This window comes from Coccinella septempunctata, chromosome 7 (assembly GCF_907165205.1).
Source record: "Coccinella septempunctata chromosome 7, icCocSept1.1, whole genome shotgun sequence".
NCBI classification, from domain to species: Eukaryota; Metazoa; Arthropoda; class Insecta; order Coleoptera; family Coccinellidae; genus Coccinella; species Coccinella septempunctata.
Window position 1 is genome coordinate 17,718,140 of NC_058195.1, and position 19,645 is coordinate 17,737,784.

A 19,645-nucleotide genomic window follows, 5' to 3' on the forward strand; every position below is an offset into this window, starting at 1 on the left:
TATTTTTCGGAGAAATTGCCAAAGCTACACTTGAAATAGACTTGTTTATCGGAAAATGAACATTAGGAAGAAAAGTAAGGTTAGGAGAGAATGATTCGGGTGATTCTTGAGCTTTTCCAGGACCATCTTGGAAAATCCAAAGACTCCAGGTCTGACCCTGTCTGCCGCCGGGCAGTCTGCAGAGCGGTTTATTGACGATGCTGTGTTTTTTAAAATGGGCTCTGAGTCTACAATGTCCTGTGAAAACTGCCATTATAGATCTCTGATTCTAGAAAATCGTAGCCAACGACTGGTGTATGGGCTTGGAGGCACTGAAATAGCCCTGTGCAAGTGACGCTGTCCAGGACGGTTGCGCTCTATTCCAGGACCTTTTGCCTTATACAGCTGTTGTTACGTTCCCTGGGAATTGAAAATTCCTATACTTGGTTCCGGGAAAATAAGCGCTGATGTTGCGCCTTCTCTGGCTAGAGCATACGATACTTCGTTGCCTCTAAGGCCCGAGTCTGTTTAAGCTTCCACATTTGCAGTTTGGATCTGCATTCAAATACCTGTACCGAATTGCATTTGTCTGCTGCAAGAGATTTAATGGCAGCTTGACTATCCGTTAGGATTTTAATTGACCTACCCGTCCAACCCATATCAAGCAAATGATTGGCGCATAGATCAATGGCGAAGATTTTCGCCTGAAATGCTGTCGCCGACTTTCCCAGACTAGCACTGAGTTAAGTCAGCCGTCTACGACTGTAGACTCCGGCTCCAGATCCGTGACTGGTTCTGGAGCCATCAGTAAACCAGCAAGGTACTTGCAGATAGAATTCCTTGTGACGAGACGATAGGGCACGAGAATGAGTTTGTCAGGCTTATTTACGGTAAGATGGTAGAGCGTGTGAGTTGCTAGTCTTGCCTCTCCCTGCACATGAATGTGAAGAGGAGGGAGGCCTAATAGCATCTGCATGGACACAGTTGGAGTGGAGCGGAATGTCCCCGAAATCATAAGGCATGCTCTGGAGTTTCGAAAGTTCGTTTTGGGTTTGAGCGCGTTCTGTGCAGGACCACCAAGCGATACAGCCGTAGGTGATCAATGGTCCAATCACCATTACGTACAGCCAGCGGAGCTGCTTCGGCGATATCCCCCATGTTTTTCCACAAATCCTTTGGACAGGCCCATAGGGAGTGCCTGGCTATGTGGATGACTTTCTCCACATGGGAGTTTCAGTAGAGCTTCTTATCCAGGATAATACCTAGATATTTGGCTTCCTCCACAAGTGAATAGTCTTGCCGTAGAGAATTGGAGGAGAAATGTGGGATTCGGGTGAAGGTTGAAAGAATAATTTCTTGTTGAATCTCAAAAACACATTTATCTCCTTGAACATCAAGTTTTAATACGAAAAATTTACATTCCAAAAAAAAAGAAAGTAGCGAAAATAATTTCAAAAAATACGCACACACAGCCATTAATACTCATTCACTGTCAACTAAAAATTCCTCTAATACTTTAACTAGATTCTCGATACCCTGCAGATAATTTCTATCCAAATCACAATTTTTGGCGGGATAGACGTGAGCGAAGTCTATCATCTTCACAGTTACCCAAAGCTCGGACTTGTGCTCGCAGCTGAGGTCCTCCAATATGTCCGTGTACGATTTCTTACGGTTTTGGACGTCTTTGTCGTAATTGTTCTGGAAGGAATGTGTTCTTTTGAGATTGTGGAAGGACTGCTGCCACACGTTGTTGCTCTTTCTACGGAACGGTAACAGGTCGAAGCAGTTCCTTTTGCGCGAGGTAGGCGTCAAGATTGGCCCTTCCTTGGTCAGCTGGCCGCTGAATCCTGGAAAACCGATTACCAGTGTGAATATGTTCTATACAGGGTGGCCATTTGTAAACGAAACAGACGAGATTACAGACGAAATAAATTTTTTCGATAGAAATGCTCGGACAGGTCGATTTCTGTTTCGAGGGGGACAACTTAAGATGTAGGTTACGGACGCATAGCGCTTCAACCCTTGCTACTACAACCCTCACCCCCAATTTTTGAATAGGGAAGATGGGGTGAGTGATACCTCATTTGAAAAGTATTTTTATACTGATTTCAGCACAGTAATTGTTTTTTCATTTTATGCATTAGTTCTCGAAATATTCTTAACTAAGTATTTGAAAATGAAGTGGGACCTGTCCGAGCATTTCTATCGAAAAAATTTATTTCGTCTGTAATCTCGTCTGTTTCGTTTTCAAATGGCCACCCTGTATATGTAGTTATCAGTATACTAAAATAGTTTGCAGACCATTTTTAGTTATTGTTCTATGACCGACGCCCGAAGGGAGTCGCCGAAAGAATTAAGCGGAAGCGGGCTCGCGTAGATGAAGAAACGCGCTTTCCGAGAAGCACCGGGTGTGAACGAAAAAATTTCCGAAAAAAGGTCGATTTCGGAGAGATCGCGAGAAAGGACGCGCAGGGTTTTGAATAGAACTTGGACTCAACGCCCAAACAATCTAGAAGAAATTTCCCATTTGGTGTTCTATATCTTATTCTCCCAAACTATAATAATACGTGAGAAAAATCGAGAGACATTTCACAAAATTGAATTACTTTCTATCGATGATCAGAGAAAATTTGGTGGTGAACTTTGACAATCAGTATCGGTTCGTGATTTATAGGTTAACGTCAATTTTAACGGAAGTATCTTGGAAGCGATCACAGAACGGGGTGCTTTTAATCGGACCGACTCATATAATAACGTTTTTGGCCTAGATATTGCTATAAGGGCGAATCAGCGTGTAAAAATGAATCTACCCAAAAGGTAGATCTATGAGCTTACTATATAGATATAGATAAGAATCGGTCCGTGAAGGTGGAAACTACCTACAAGACATTAAGACTATTACTAACAAAAAAAGGGCCATAGAATGGTCGAAAACTTAAAAAATTGCCCATAATTTCTGGCCTGTTATTTTACCTCGGCTACAGGTCAACTTTTAGACTACCCCAGTCGCAAATGAGCCGTAGACAGGATTACATTGAAAGCCAGAAGATATCATGATATTGAGAGAGGTAACGAGGTTAACAGCGACCATCTGCTTACCTGTAGGGATCTTGTCGGTGAAATTGTTGAGCACTGCCAAGCTCAGCGGCCTGTACAGGCTGTGCGACCTGGTCAGCTTAAGCGCCGGCTTGAGAGGCTCCTCTAGATTATGTTTAAGGCATTCTTTCAGTCTTTTGGAGTCGTAGGCGATCAGTATGGACGAGGAGTAGAGCTGGAAACGCCTCTGCGTCCTAGCCCATTTCTGAATACGCCACAATGGTGCCAGAATTTGCATCAGCAGGCTCCGGCAGAACCGCGTCTCGCCGTTCAAGAAGATTTTTAGTGCTATAAGAAAAAAACGGAGATAAACGGTGGGTAATCCCAGTATGAATCGTTGATCGATGAAGCTCTAGTGACTCACCACATTCGGCAAAGCCGAGGAGCGTTATGTAACTCGTATACAATAGATTCAATCAGGTTTTAAGCTTTTGGTTAGAAGTGCATTTCAATCCGTCGTAGAAAACGTAAAGAAAGACTATAAAAATTTATGGCAAATTTGAATTATGGTTTTAACCATCAATGAGTCAAATCAGAGATTACCAATATCGAATACAGCGTGAAGTTTCAGATTTGATGAAGAAAATGCGGAGTTGTAAGGTTAGGTAGGGAAAGTCACCGGTGACACAGAACTGTAACAGATCGCCATATCATAACCATATTTTCGCGATTAAGACGCGTGAAGCGTCTTTAACACGTTGAGCGCCACAGCGGTCCGTAGGGACCGCTGATAGTCTTACTTGTAGGACCACGGCGGTCCGTAGGGACCGCTGTTTTGGAATTTACGACTACTCTTCAGTAGTATTTTTTTTCGTATTTTTATTCGAAAAAAATTAAACAGGTGTTGTTATGGTTATAATAAGGAGATTGGACTCGACAAATTTCACCTGTACCGCATTTGCTGTGCGTTTCTATTTTTCTGGGGACCAGAGCGGTCCCGTGGGCCCGCTCATCAATATTCTTGATATCAGGCGATATTGCACTTTTAGCGAGAATCTGAGCAAAGGGATTATCTATATGATATAAGAGCAAATCAAAATATCGACACAGAAAATTTGGCCCCACAAGAAAATATATCGATATTTGGATGGCGCTCAACGTGTTAAGCGGTGCTATTCGAGCGAAAAAGTCATGACGTCAGTCTTTAAGACGCTTTAAGCGGAACCTGGCGGTCTGTGGAGAGCGCCTGTGTCATAGAGTCATCTTGTCTCTGGCCTGTGTCGTCTTAAGCACAGAACTTCTTAAGCGGAAAGAGGTAATATAAAGAAGAAGGGAGAATATGTTGTTTATATCGAATTTGATTTGAATTCCTACTAGGGAAGAGTGCTTTTATTGCCAATAATGCAGTTTCTGCATTATCATTTAGAATAAATAAATATTTTTCAAATAATAGCCAAAGAACAGAAAATGAAAAATTCACAATTCGATTTGCTGTCTAATGACAACGACAGATGACTCAACCATCAGCGATATTCTATTTTTGCGACAACAAAATTAATGACGTCACGCTTAAAGACGCTTTAAGACATCGATTAAGACGCTTAATCGCCAAAATATGGCTCATAAAAAAAATTACATAGACAAAATACAACCAGAGTTCTAAAAAATTCACAGCCGACGTTGTCTTTTTGAAATTTCAATACAAAACGCCATATGTTTTCGATACCATAGTCTACATGATGAAGAATATCTGAATCTACGTTACGATTTTGGTTTCCCGAAACTGGTGAAGACTATACAGAAAATCGAGTGCCCCTGGTTATTTTATAGTCCACTAATTTAATGAGACTTACAAAAGATTCTCTCAATTAAGGATTGTAACTTAATTAGAAGAGTGTAAAACGTCAACGACCAACGACCATAAAAATACTTAGTATCTTGCGGGACAGGTGGTGGGGAAATAGATGATAACGATGGGTCAGTCCCAATTTTTGTTATTATTTTTTGGCATGGTCTAGAGTATACATGTCGCGTTTACATCATGTAACATTGATCATCGCGTAGTGATGCGTGTGTGTGTGTGTGCAAGGGCATTCGATGATTACCTTCGTTTACATTTGTCATTACCTTCTGATATGGTTTCCTTGTTGAGATTCTTCCCGTAGTCCTTGTTGAACTTGACCAGTTCGTTGTTGCTGATTTTGTGCACCTGAAATCCGGGAATACAGAAGCCTAGTTCCCTTTTGCACTCCGTGAATTTCGACTGAAACAGGAGACATCCTGTTCAACAAATGAAAACAATTCGCAGAACGCATAAGCGACAATTCTATGACCATTCATTATTAAAACTACACTGAGAATAATCTATGATCGTTTTACATCCCGAGCTTCTTATACGGAATATTCCCAAATAGTCATCTCACCTCCTCTTTGGCTATCTTCTCGTAACTAGCTTCAGGATCCCAGGTCCTCCTGCCGATCTTGATGTCCATTATACAGGGCTCGTCAAAATCGGCCGTCAGATCTTCCAGAACAATGCACTTAATCGGTTCCCCGTTAGTCATTACCTCCCTGGTACCGTAGTACTTTGGTATCAACTCTTTGAGGTCAGCCAGATCTCTGTCTTCCGAATTAGCCACCGTTTCATAAAAATGTATCTCTCGCTCTCCGCAAGCCGATTTTCGGTTGTTGATCGGCTTCAGGATGGTGTTCTCGTGTTTAAGCATTCCTGAAACGATTTGGTTTAGTCGGAATGGCAAAACTGATTTTTCAATTTTATGAAAATAGGGAGAAAAATTTGCCATAGAAGCGAAAAGCAAGAACCCTTTGCATTCGTGAAATGTCAAACAATTTAATTTCCATAATTTATAAATTCTGCTCTTGACGAAATTCTTTATTACATGCCGGTTCACAATACCCAATTTCTGCTTTATATTCCGGGAGGGAACGTTAAATTCGGCACTGCTTAGGTTTTATCTTATGTACATATAAATTAAGTTATCAACCTTGGAATATCAACGACCTTTTCTATCGACACGAGGTAAAATAAAAAAGTAACGACTTCTGTTAATTTCTGAGTCATTAGTCTATTACACCTCGAATCACAAAACTAACAAGTGATTCTTATAGTCGCTAAATTATTCTAAATAAGGTCGGCGGGCGAAAATTGGTTGACAAACGATGGTTATTTCCAGAGATCACAGAAGTGTACGTCGTTTTCGAATTTCTCATCTCACAAATTGAAAGAAATTTTTCCTTTGTTGATATTCGTATTTGAAAAAGTAATTGATGAATTAAATATGATGTCCTTGAAATTGGAATAAATTTTTCGAATGATTTTTTTTCCTCTGAATAACCTTATGCAGAATGCTTCCCTCACTCTCTAGGCAGATAATACGCCTACTATTCGTTTGAATTATGAACGCATATTTTATAGTTGCATTCTACATAGAAAAGAATCAATATGTGGGCGAAATCGACCTCCTAAATCTATTCGATAATTATTAATCGTTCTACCGTCATTTTCTCCTATCCAATTCAGTGCAGATAACTTTTTTTTAACCTACCTATAGTGTTCGGAGACCACGAGTGTCCCGCCACTTGATTACCAAACACCTCCATATCTTCCGGTATAGCCGGTGGACTGAGTCTCGCCTGCGGTGAATGGACCGGCTTAGCCCCGTTGCAAGACACTGACAACATACTGATAGCACTACACAATTTCTCCTTTTTCACTGGGTCGGATAAATACTCAGATTTTCCCATAATTCACTAATTTCTTGTTGAATTGCCTCACGAAATTTCACGCCAAACTGAAAAGAACAGAGTGAAAATTAGAGGCATTCGATGCCATTATAATAGAAAAACTTTTTCACAGTTCTAAGAAAATTTATCACGACGTATTTCTATGTTACGCGAGTCTTCTGTAGAGAAAAACGCATCGAAGTTTTACACGTTTCCATAGAGTCTGAGATAAACACGGTATAGCAAATACGAAATGCACAGAAGAGTTACGCGATCATCGAGTCTAGACCGCACACAGACACCACATGTCCAATTGCCGTAAGGATATCCTCACTACTATCTATGTCATGTTGGTACGCACTGCGTTCCAAAAATAAATCAAAATTTTCGCTTTTAAGACAAGCGATGGCGTCGAATCGAGTCGGACACGTAGACCTTGTCGGTTCTTGCCAATTTTTAACGCGTTTGTTTTCCATAAACAAATGGGTTACATTACAAGAGGCACGTCAGAATCTAACGGAATTTCTGGATGATCCAGCTGTCAATAAACAGCTCGAACAGCGGAGGTATCCTAAAATAATTGAGAGTAAACACATCCTAGGGATCGTTGACCATTGTATTTATTTTGCGTCCTTGGTTGATAATCTTAAATACTACGATTTATATTCAAATCAAAAGGTGGCTAGACCAGTGTATTCGACTACTGTATTGTATCGATTTTGGACCTTGGAGTTCGAAATTCAAATGGCATTTTCATCATCAACCGAACGATCTTCGATAACAGGTAGAAACAACTTCATCAAACTAAACAGGATTCGGGGGTAAGGCAAGATGAGTCATGTTCGAAAAATTTCGCTACCTATTCGAAAATATATATAGTTACAATTTCAAAAGTTTTTCAATTCTGAAAAAATTCGACACCACAACCGAAGTGAGATTATATGAGAGAAAAAGAAATCAGTCTCAGTTAGAATGGTCTATTCTAATTTTTCTTGTTACTTTTCACGTTTTTGATCAAACATTCAAGCGAAAATAACTTTTGATCATAGAGGAACCAAATAAATCATTAGTTTACGTTTTTTACAAATGCCGTTAGCGTCATTTATAAGTCATGCTAAGGTCATCTGCAGTGGTACCACGATCGATCGACAATCTATCGACAACTTATCGGTGTCGAATTCGATGAGGCGTTGTCGGCAATCGACAGTTTTCGTGTTAACAAGATGTTCATACAGAGAATACTGATCATCTTTGGTACAAATTTTAACCTACTCGACTTAAAGATAAAGCAGGACAAAAAGGGAAAAACGGGATTATTGTCGAGTCGTGCACTTGTCGTGAGCTTGTGATACGTGGGCTGAACTAAAGTTCTGGAGTTCCAAAATGGTAGTTACGGGGAGATGAGTACTTTTCCTCGCGTCCTGGTTTGGAACTCCCAAATTCCATTATTTAATAAAATATTGATATAATACAACGTCCAGTTCTGAAATTATAGTTGTATTGTTTTCTGCATTGAGCATGTGTTTTTTTCATGCAAACAGGAATAAGCTAGTCATTCTTGGGGATTGGCTTGTACAAGATTCCTGCACTTCTTCGGGAGTCGGAACCCCAAGAATAAACGTACAGGTTCTATTACTTGAAATTGGGTGCATAGCCTACCTGGCTGGCCCAGATTAGTCGTTCTCGACTGGTGGGAGTGCTAGTTGAGGGTTGCTCGATTAACTAGAGAAGGAAGGAACTGAAGATTTCAAGATGGCTGTAGTCTCCAAGCTCTTCCAGAACTGTTGCACGTTCCATCTTATATGAAAATCGACTTACTTGTGTTTTATTAGGTACATAGAGTCCAATAAACATTTGTATCGTAACAAGGCTCTGCAAAATATCAACTTTTCTACCAGATCTTTGACATTGGAAAAGTAAAATACTCAACACAATGGCGATTTTAGCGTTTCAGGTCGCTATCTATGGAAAAGGGGGATCGGTCTAGAAGGCGGATGATATCATATCGTATAAACAAGCGACTAACGTCATCCGGGAAAATTTTAATACGTCCGCAGAGAACATCGATCATGATTAATGGATTACCAACGGCAGCTTTCAGCATATTAGGACGTTTCGTCGAAAACGCACAAACAGAGGTGTGGTTTCAAGGAAAAACCCCGACAACCTTGGCCGATGAAAAAAAAAACGGAAGATAAGCTAGTTTCATTTCGCTCGATGTGTGGAAAACATGCATTTAATTCGATTCCAAATAATAATGGCGAAACTACAGGCACGGCCTGATTATTCGATTTCTGTTTAGTTTAATTCGCGGCTGACGAGACACAGCGGTTTGGTAAAGTAGGTCACTTTCAGAACCCTCATAATCAGCTCATTTTACCCTCTTGTCTCTCGAGCTCGATGCTTACGAAAATATAACGAAATTAGTAGTACGAGATAACGACAGGTATGATCTACCTTTACGGGCCAATTCGCCTAAAAAAAAAACATATCAAGATGAATTTCATAAATGCCGTGGCCAAAAACGGTCCGATTAATATAAACACCCCGCTCTTTAATCACTTTCAACTTAACTTCCGTCAACACCATAGACATAGAGATTGGACTGAGCATTCCCTATTCGGCTCTACAGTAAAAACGGCCAGTTGTTGTCTTTTTCTAGAATTTTGATTACTCCACACTTATGTCTATGTCCATAGAAAAGATATTTTAAATATTGGAAGCATCATATCACAGCTTCGTCTCTTCCTACGGAGCAATTTCACGCGGGTACTGCCATTGACATCTCTGGTCATCGATGTTTATCAGGGAAGAAATTAATTTAGAGGGAAGCGAAAAATTTTTTTCGCCATTTTACAGGTATTTTTGGGTCGTTTTAGAGGTAGTTGGGGGCCCGACGATGCTAAATCGGCATTTACTCCAGTGTCGTGGAGACCTAGTGGATTTCGAAGATTGGATGGTAGAAAAAAAAGGTTCTATGGTGTATGTACTTTCAGCGGTGGATAAAGCGTCTGAAGGTTTTCAAAGATGTAAAAAAATTCGTCAGGTGTACGAGCGTGTCAGATTAAGATACTATATATGCCCTACATTTCTCTGATACTGAATTCATGTCAATCTGACAGTTTGCGTGGTAGGGCTGGCCGTACGGAAGAATTTACTCCAGTGTCGTGGAGACCTAGTGGATTTCGAAGATTGGATGGTAGAAAAAAAAGGTTCTATGGTGTATGTACTTTCAGCGGTGGATAAAGCGTCTGAAGGTTTTCAAAGATGTAAAAAAATTCGTCAGGTGTACGAGCGTGTCAGATTAAGATACTATATATGCCCTACATTTCTCTGATACTGAATTCATGTCAATCTGACAGTTTGCGTGGTAGGGCTGGCCGTACGGAAGAATTGAAAATGGTAAGAAAAATTTCGTTTCGAGCGTGTCAGATATGTTAATTGGGCCCAAAGGACTTTTCGAGAGACTGATAATTCGAACGTAACGCAAGGTCACAGATTTTCATACAGATGGTTAATCCGTTCTGGACAATATTAATGTGCCACGCTCGAGTAAATTCCGAATTTCCTTCTTGGCTTGGGCTTCCCAAGTAAGGGGTAAAAGTTTCATCTAGGCATAGTGTCACGAAGAACTGCCAATACGTAATCCGCAACCGGTTCGTTGGGGTATCTAAAAATCCTGATAATCTAATGGATTATCCACTTTAGTCCATAACGTGTCTCGTATGACTTTCACGTCGCATTGCGCGTTACATTGCGTGCCAGTTGATAATTTTTGCATAGTTCATTTCGTTGACTTCCGACACGAACTGTTTACGAGCAGCCCGAAATTTCTTTTACTTTTCCATATCAGCTAAGTATAACATATCGTCTCAGATATGATTATACCTCAATTTCCCGATATACCGTATCGGCGATGCGTGCAGTCGAGCCGGCGAATCATTCTCGATGAATCATAAAAAGAACGGGTACAATCCGGATCCCATCGAAAAATCTCCGACGCCAAAGCGACATTTTAGAGCAGGAAGACCATAGGCGTAAGTAATTAAAAGTAATTATAACGCATTTAGGTCGAGCAGAACCGGATCGCGCGGGTTCTATCGCAATTAACATGCCAGTCTGAATGGTAATCGTCGAACGAGGTTGTCCGAAAAGCGAACTACATGCGTGCAAGGGAACGCGACCACTATCTAATGAGCCTTTTCCCTTTTCAAGGAATTTTTCCCAATTCGAATATTCAACGTGATCCAATTTGTGCTTCCCACGTGGGCAGCCTTGAAAATCACAAGAACGCGCACGCGCAATAAGTCGAACGTTTACGAAATTGATCGCTTGACCGTCGCCGACGCGTGCATAATTTATCGACTTCGTACATAGCCCGGATTCAAAAGACACTCGAAGAAAATATTTATTAATTCACAAAACTTCAAAATGGAGGGTCAATGGTCGATTTTAACCACCTCTCTTCTACGGCAACTTCATTATGGTTCATCTGTGCTCAGGGTCTTCTTTAATTATTTCTCTGTTCTTCCACTCAGAGCATGCAACTTCATTTTCCTTAACAACTTCTAGATGCAGCTATTCTTCCTTTATGGCCAGGAAAAAAGTTTTCCCTCATGAAAATACAATATTAATTACGATAATAATCAGGTAATGTCTTCTTTGCACATCAAAGTGAATATGTGAAAAGTTATAATCTTTCCCACCTAAAAACAGAATTATATTTTGGAGTTGAGAAAGGAAGAACATTGCGATAAATGAAAGACATTCTTATTGGCCCCTCTTAATGTAACCAAATAACATGTCCAGATACATTCTAACCCAATAAAACAATATAATATATTCACAATCGATTCGAATTAGGAACAATGTCAAATATGCCAAACAAGATCCTCATACATATATCGCTGTCAACAAGTTCAACCAACATACGTCAATTCATTGGCCATAGAAATTATAACGATAACAATCGGCCGTGCCTAGCTAATTTTCACCAGATCAATTAATTCCTAACATCGAGTCAAACGACGCTCCGGAAAACGTTTTTTCCAGACAATTTAGCAGACGAAATCTTGGCAGCTAGCCTCACCTGCCGAATCCGCCATCTATTTCTAAACCACGACCTCGGGTATCACCTTTTCATTGTTTTTCCAGGAAGGCCCCATAGCATAGGCATTTGCGTCAAAGCAACGAATAAACCGATTTTCCGGTACCCTTGAGTTATTTTCATACCGTTTCTTCGAAACAACATCCTTGGATGTATCCTAACGTCATTCTAAACATAGGGAAAGACGTTTGTTGTTTATTCTACGCTACGAGACGCACAGAAGTGGGTCATAGAAGAGTAAACGGGAAGTGCGATCGGAGATGAATGAAAACGTCAACGGATAGCAGGTCCCATAGTCGATGGCTGTGATTTCTCCGACATACCTCGTACATATAATCATTCACGATATTTTGGCAAGGGACACTTTTGGATTTGCCAAATGGAACGGCGTACCGAATAAATCATTGAGGAATTTCGTATTGTGGGATATGAATGACGTTCTCGTCTTCTAGAAAAGTCAGTAATACTGAAAATTTTAAACGTTTCGAGTAAAAACCAGTGTCGTTTGGAATGATTCATAATAATTATATAATGCGAACGTTTTGTCCGCCATAATTAAAATTGGCCATTATTACGTATTGTGGATTTCCAACCACCATTATTTCCTAATGTTCGTCCGGATAATGCGACAACCATTCTTTTTACGATTTTGAACGTAAGTTTGTAGGGAATTTGGAACAAAAATCGAATTTGGCAACGGTCCTCCTAGCTATAAATTTCAAGCATAGTTCCACTAACTACAGGGTGTCCCAAAACTAGTGAATCAAACGTCACACGATAGAGTAGATCAAATACTATCGAATGACACCAACATTAGTTAAGCGAAAATGTACCGTTTCTGAAAAAACCTAACCTGAAGCTGCCGATTTTCGAACTATTTTTTCAATCACAAGGCCAATTTGTGATTAAGGATAGCGTTTTTCTCCCATATTATCACCCCTATAGAGAGGGTTTATTCTGTGTAATAAAAATCATGTAGAGAAAACAATTGTTTTAATTTACATTTACTTAGGTTATCGATCAACTACTTAAAATAATTTCAATTAGGGGAGATAAAACAATAATCTTAGTTCAATATAATTTAAAATCGATATCCTTTTTCACAAACTGGCCCTGTGATTAAGAAAAATAGTTCGAAAATCGGCAACTTTAGGTATTTTAATAAAATTCTGATTATTTTGGAAACGGTACATTTTGGTTGAACTAATGTTGGTGTCATTCGATAATACATATTTGGTCTACTCTATGTGACGTGACGTTTGATTCACTAGATTTGGGACACCCCGACCTGTATATACAGGTCAACCTAGTTTTTTTGCCAGAGGTCTAATGAAATTCACCCTGTATGTCATTCAAGGTCGAACACCGACAATTCTGGCAACCGCGAGAGAGGAGAAAGCGAAACATTTCCGAAAACAAAACTCACCGATAAAATTTTTCAACGTCGACATGTTTACAAACTTTCATCTTATCGCAATCGTAACCGAAGTCGCTTCTCCCGCACCTCACTAAACGCTTTTTAGCACTGACCCGTCTGCGTTTTCCTTCGACAATTTAATATTAATCTGGTTAACCTAGGAAAATTTTATCCGGTTAGATAGACTGGTGTTAATTGCACATGGCGGAGCAGGTGATAAAAGGTATTTACCGAAGATATAACTATCAATAAGGTTGATATTGAAATTTTTCCATGCAAGTGGATGAAACAATATAAAATATACACAGGTTAATTAATTAATATTCATGAATTCTTTAATATAAATCATAAAAAACGGTCCCACGAGAGCACCCGACAACACGACTTGAAAATTCCCATTTCCAATAACTCAGTGACAAATCATAGAAAACAAGGAAAAGGAATCTGTGTCTAGTCTACCCGAACCTAACCTATCAAAGGACTATGGAAATTATCAGATAAGCTAAATCAAGGAGATATAGCAATATATTGCTATATTTTCTTGAGCTAACTTGAGGAATTCCAGAACAAGGTCACTCAGAACAAATGTCACGCAACAAATTATTGTATTCTCCTGACAAAGGAATAAAGAAAAGAGGCGAATGACTCCAAATAATAAACTCCAGACATAAATCATATTGTATGTGCACTATGAATGTATTATTTCCACATGAATGGTTTCGTTTTTCTATAAATCCCAAGGTAGTCTGGGCATCGAACGCCACACAAAAAAAAACGAAGAATACCTGGTGAGGTGGAGTACCTATGCAGGTATTAATCCCATCTAAGGTCTAGTTGCCTTCATCTTTTCTTCCATCAATTCTTTCCGAGCCGCTTTGATAGAGGAACAATGACCATGTTCAAAAATTTATACGATACTCTTTGATCCGCTTCGAATAGTTTCATATTGGAACATTCTGCAACGAGATTTCAAGAAAATTTCCTTGCTGTTTGCAGATATTGATCATACATCGAAGTTTTCAACGTAGATATCCTTGCTCGTGTTTCCTGTCCTGATCAAAATAAACCCTCCAAGGCGATCTTACGAATTACTCAAGTGAAGAACATTAATTATCTTCGTTTAAACATGCTTTTTAGTTCAACAGATTACTGATTACATTTCTCATGGCTTCTTAAAATCTTTTTGACATTTCAAAGCCACAGATGAAGTATGTAATCTGTGGTTCTTGTAAAAAAGTATTATGAATGCCCTTAAGTAGTTGCTAGACCAGATCCTCAATCATCTGCTCTCCACCAGATACATTCCTAAAAAATCTCTATTCATTTTTCAGAGACTTGATTCAACGAATTGCATAACATATTATGCTTGCTACTACAATTTCCAGGATCGCATCCGATGCGTTATGAAGAATACGAGTTGCCAATCGTAGAGTTAAAGATTTTGAATATTTGATTGCAAATGTACCACAGGAACGATAAACAACTCTTCTGAGAATAGACATTGTTGTTGTTTCGAGAAACCTCTCAAAAACAAATTTGTTTTCATAAAATTCTATGGACCTTTTGAACCTACATAAAAAATAAATCTCCACCTGTGATCTTTGGAGCATTAATACTACATATATGTATATGTATTGAGAAAGCCGACATTGGTACCCCTGTGAGGATGGCAACATCATTCGCATTTCGAGAACAAGGATCATGAAGGATCAAACCAGGAAAGTATAATTTCTGATTTATTAACGTTATGAAACCTCACGTCCTGTTTCTAAATTTAAATGAAGCTGGTAGTTCACGAAAGATAATGAAAATTGAAACGGCCTGACGTCGATGCATTTGAATTTCCAAAATTCCGAAATATTTCCAAGAATAACCCGTCGTCATCATTTTAATCAACGATCGATTCGTTTGTTGCGAAGTCTGCGAACAAGGCCTCGAAAACATGTTTCGTCATAGACAAATTAGGTATTACCATAGAAATTATAACTATTTAAATTCGATGACACGAATCACAGAAAAACTTTGACTTATCTTCATCGATTGATCATAGAATTGGACACATGTCGTCTCGGTATAGGATTATCGGAAAATGTTGTAGGAAATGTTTTCAAAAACGTGATGAGGGGAGGTCCACGATGTTCCACTAATATCCGGCTCGCTTCCACAATACGTGCTCGACTTATCGAGGATTTGAACTTACGAGGAGACGGCACGTGTCGCTATCATAATTCAGCAGTTATTTCAAGTACCGCAAGGATGAATCATAGAAATAAAGATATTGTAATTATATTTTATCTTGCATTATAGAATGTCCGGGCGTTGAATATATTAGATAACGAAATAATCGTGTCTTGTGCAACGGCGAAGGAATTACCGAGTTGCTTACTTCATTGATAATTTTTTATGCATCAGTCGATTTGATTCGTATTCAATTTGCAATTTAGAAATCGCTCGCCTAGGATGGGAACCCGATTTTGACTCACGTTTCATAGAAAATACTGATGTCATTTTTCTCGAGAATTATCACAGAATCGATAATAACAAATGGAATAATCTTCGGTTCCAAAAATAATAAATTACTGAAATTGGTGTGGATACCTAATATGATAAAAATAGGAAAAATTGATAGAAAATATTATATTATAATCAGCAATTGTTTTTTTAATTTCTTTCTCGTTTCTTCCTGTTTTTGAATGAATAGCCACTGTTATATCTATGGGACATGATTCCCCAACATAAGGGTCCTGTAGTGTTCCTCAAACAACTGAAGAACGGAAGAATCATCACTTGGAATACCCTTCCGGTCAAAAGCAAGATATGGAATATTATTAATTTCAGTACTGAAGGGATTTCTTACGACGAGAGTGATAATCCACAAATTCAGCAGAAGATTTTTGACGGACAGAGATGGAGAACAAGTTATGTATACATAGTTCATTCAAGAATGATTGACATCTCGGGTGGCTATGGAAAATCGAATTCAAGTTTGTAATAGCTCATAAGTTCAGTTTTTGTGTTGCAGAATTCAGGTTGGTATTATGAATAAACAGTGCTCTATAAACCTATTTTATGTGAATCTATGCGCTGACCAGAGAAAATTTGAATTTTGTACAGGTGTTTATGTTCTTAATTTAATCGCAGAAATTGGAAACATAATTGTATCACTTTTGAATGCTGATTAATATGCTCTGAATGTTAATATCTCTTCTTTTCAAATACTTTTCTAGGTTATATTTATATATTCCAGTTCTGTGATAAAAATTACAGAAAAGATTTTTTGTGACCAGCTGCGTCTGAACTTTCAAGGCCTACTCCTACTGGGATGTCAATCATTCTTGAATCGACTATACCTATGTGTTCTGTGATACCTATGAATAAATATTTTTTCTTTAGTAGTTATCTTCACATCTTCGAATCAATTTGATGAAGGCTGTATTATTCACTTTTTTTTCGTTTTCTGCTCTGGTTTTCGTTTCAGATATAATTTCTGAATGTATAGAGGAAAGAAATTTTTATGTCAATGGAAAAGAAGCCCTTCAGTATTAAAAGCCTATTCTGTAAACAAATTTGTCATCACTACACTACTCACTGGGAAATAGGGTTTTTTACTGAGGTTTTTCCATTAAGTTCTTGTATCATACACCGACTTGTATGGTACCTCCTTACACTATCCTCTGTTAAAACTCAAACATATTGTTTGAAAACTAAAAATGTATTGCTGACATCCAAAAATATTCAAGACCCCTAAATTCTAGTGTTTGTATTACAAGCAATCCACAATAGCAGTAATATATTGTAAGAATATGTATATTAAAAAAATATCTTACAATTCCATTGTTTCCGAGATTGTTTCAACTGTAATAAACTCATGGAATTCTTGATGAGTATTCAATTCTTTGACAATTCATCATCATATATCTAGTTGAATTCACTTAAAAGCAACATAATTTCATCCTTCAACCATATCCTTTAGGCAAAGATGATTTAATATTTGACAGGTTCTGAACTTACGCATGAATGAGAGCTTAGGACTTTCAGAATAATTAATCAGCTGAAATATCACCCATTTATAAATATAAACTTGCTCAAAAAGCATTGAAATACGAACCAGTCAAGAACAAAGAAGCTGATTGCCATTGACATATTACGAAACCCATTTCTTAAGAAATGATGAAATAAACTGCCAACCAAAGCACCTAACGCCTTACTAACAGGATGCAAACATGTATCTACACAACATAAAAAATAACAGTTGTTTAAACAATCGCATTTGCAAACTGGTTTAAAGGAAGCTGAATCAACTAATGAGATGGACAAAAAGGTCCACTGTGTGTATTGTTGAAATTATGTTTTTAGGTGTTCTACTTTTTTTCGAGCGACCGTTAATTATTCTTAAAATAAACTAATGTCACAGACCAACTATGGACTTTTAGAAAGTTGAGTAGTATAGTTCTAAACGGAAGAGTTTCACTTTTTTATAGCTCTAATTGTAATCGAACAAAGGAACCGCGTTACTCAACACAATAGAGTAAAAAATATTCTTCAATTAAGGCGCTCAATATCTAAAAATAGCTTAAGACCTTCTACATAGTTAATAATATTGAAGTTAAAATAGAAAAGTCGCTCAGTTGATTCTAATCAAATAAATACTTGATGTGAAACAATACAATCAATTAAACACAACAAACCAGAAGGTCTGGGATCCGTATACGAAATATAAACTTATGATTCACTATACCTAAGAATTTAGATTATGATTGAAAACCAAATCAAAATTCTTACCTAAAAAACCGCTTTTATATCTACTCCACTTCAAAACATATTTTGGCCACTTTTTCTTTGTTGTAAAACAGGCAATTCAGAGCTATCATTTTCCTAACAATTATCTCACTAAAACACATTCAACCGCACTGCTTCAAGGTGAAATTTTCAGTGAAGAATTGAATGAGTTCTTCACTTTTCCCTATCGCTGAACGCGCTAAGGGGAATGTCAAATCAACATTGCAAATTTTTTGATCCTCAACCACAGATTACAGAGTAGAATAGATCTGACACTCACGTTCTACGATGCAAAATACAGTTTATCCCGCCCTCAGCGCCCCCATGCGGCTGCCACCCAACTAACCGGGAGAAATGTCGGTATAACTGGAAACTGCAATCGCATGGCGCGAAATTTAAATTAGCCCATTCACTGGTATTTTAGACGTCGATAGTATAATATGGATTATTAGGGCGAATTTTAAGGAGAAATAAAACTTGTCATGAAAAATATACATATATTGATACACCCAGCACAGGAAAAAAAAATATGGAAATACATAAGCTATAATTATGGCAATGAATATATGAGCAGAGGTAAAATGTCAATAGGGTCACATATCTTCGTAAGACAATAATTATAATAAACAGTAATAATATTAATAAAGAATGATCACGCCTAAACAGGGAGGCAATGAATAAAATAATGAGGATAAATTCAGATGCATACCACCTGACGATATGAATATCAACAAGCTGGCTAGCTCAATTCAGATCGTAACACTTGTCGATATTCATATCGTCGGGTGGTATGCATCTGAATTTATCCTCATCAGTAATAATATTGTTCATAGGAAATGAGGTTGAAATTATTATATGTTCAGAAATCTTCAACATCATCCAAAAAGGACACAATGTTTGTTGGGAGTCGGCAATAGAAATCAAAAACAGCATGCCAAAGCTTAGAATGCATGAATAATTCGGAAAAGAAAAAATTAGTTGCCCAAAGACCTATGTGGATTTTATATTTTCCTGCAGGAAAGATTTCAAAGTCTCTAAACAACGACTCCCTGTTTTATCTTCCTCACAGTTAGATCACCAGGAATGCACCGACATGAAATTATTAATAACTAAAGTTTTGAATGATGAAATAAAGTGTTCAACATTTGGGTTAGTATTCCTAACTCCATGTGCTCTAATGTACCCAAAAAAGTTTACTAAACAATCTTGATTGAAAGCCCCAGTGAGAATATATTTAAAGTGATAATCATTGAACAGTTTTTGAGTAAGGTAAAGGAATGCGTTCAATGTTGTCACTATATTCTTCAAAGTGGGCACCACAATGGATCTTTTCTTTCGAGGGCAATAAAATGAAATACTGTTGAAAATTTGTATCGCCTGCTCCCAAACAACATTGTGTTCTGTTTGAATACTAACCGTCTTCTTTAAGAGTTTCGCAGTGGATGTCCAAGCTCTGGATACATTCAACGAATCAAATAACTCATCCAAGAATAGTTATAACGTCAGCAGTGTCGATAGCCTCTCTGTGAAGCTGAAGCGGATGCTTGATTTCTAAAAAGGAAAATAGTAAATTTTGGTAT

At 38.1% G+C, this 19,645-nt stretch overlaps 1 protein-coding gene and 1 long non-coding RNA gene across 3 annotated transcripts; one reads left to right on the top strand and one right to left on the bottom strand.

The window, feature by feature from the left end:
* Positions 1–1,338: 1,338 nt before the first annotated feature.
* Positions 1,339–18,304, bottom strand: LOC123316400 (inositol polyphosphate multikinase). Of its 2 annotated transcripts, none has more exons than XM_044902460.1 (6): positions 18,069–18,304; positions 6,585–6,830; positions 5,442–5,746; positions 5,146–5,281; positions 3,082–3,366; positions 1,339–1,829 (listed from the first exon to the last, which is right to left on the bottom strand). In XM_044902460.1, exons 2-6 carry the CDS (start codon positions 6,781–6,783, stop codon positions 1,462–1,464), a joined length of 1,293 nt encoding a protein of 430 aa, XP_044758395.1. In that variant the 5' UTR covers positions 6,784–6,830; positions 18,069–18,304; the 3' UTR covers positions 1,339–1,461. The 2 variants fall into 2 exon arrangements, with proteins under 2 accessions (XP_044758395.1, XP_044758396.1); XM_044902461.1 differs by lacking the exon at positions 18,069–18,304 and adding an exon at positions 13,296–13,451.
* On the top strand, positions 10,431–14,783 carry LOC123316403. The gene is made up of 2 exons (XR_006538069.1): positions 10,431–10,799; positions 14,618–14,783. It is a non-coding gene; the product is annotated as an uncharacterized LOC123316403 (long non-coding RNA).
* Positions 18,305–19,645: the final 1,341 nt, after the last annotated feature.

Bases quoted from the DNA above. Each gene is read 5' to 3' on its own strand.
- LOC123316400 (XM_044902460.1), bottom strand. From the start codon at position 6,783: ATGGGAAAATCTGAGTATTTATCCGACCCAGTGAAAAAGGAGAAATTG. The intron at 5,747-6,584 runs GTAGGTTAAAAA...AAATCGTTTCAG, and splicing joins GTGGTCTCCGAACACTATAG to GAATGCTTAAACACGAGAAC. The intron at 1,830-3,081 runs GTAAGCAGATGG...TCGGTTTTCCAG, and splicing joins CACCGACAAGATCCCTACAG to GATTCAGCGGCCAGCTGACC.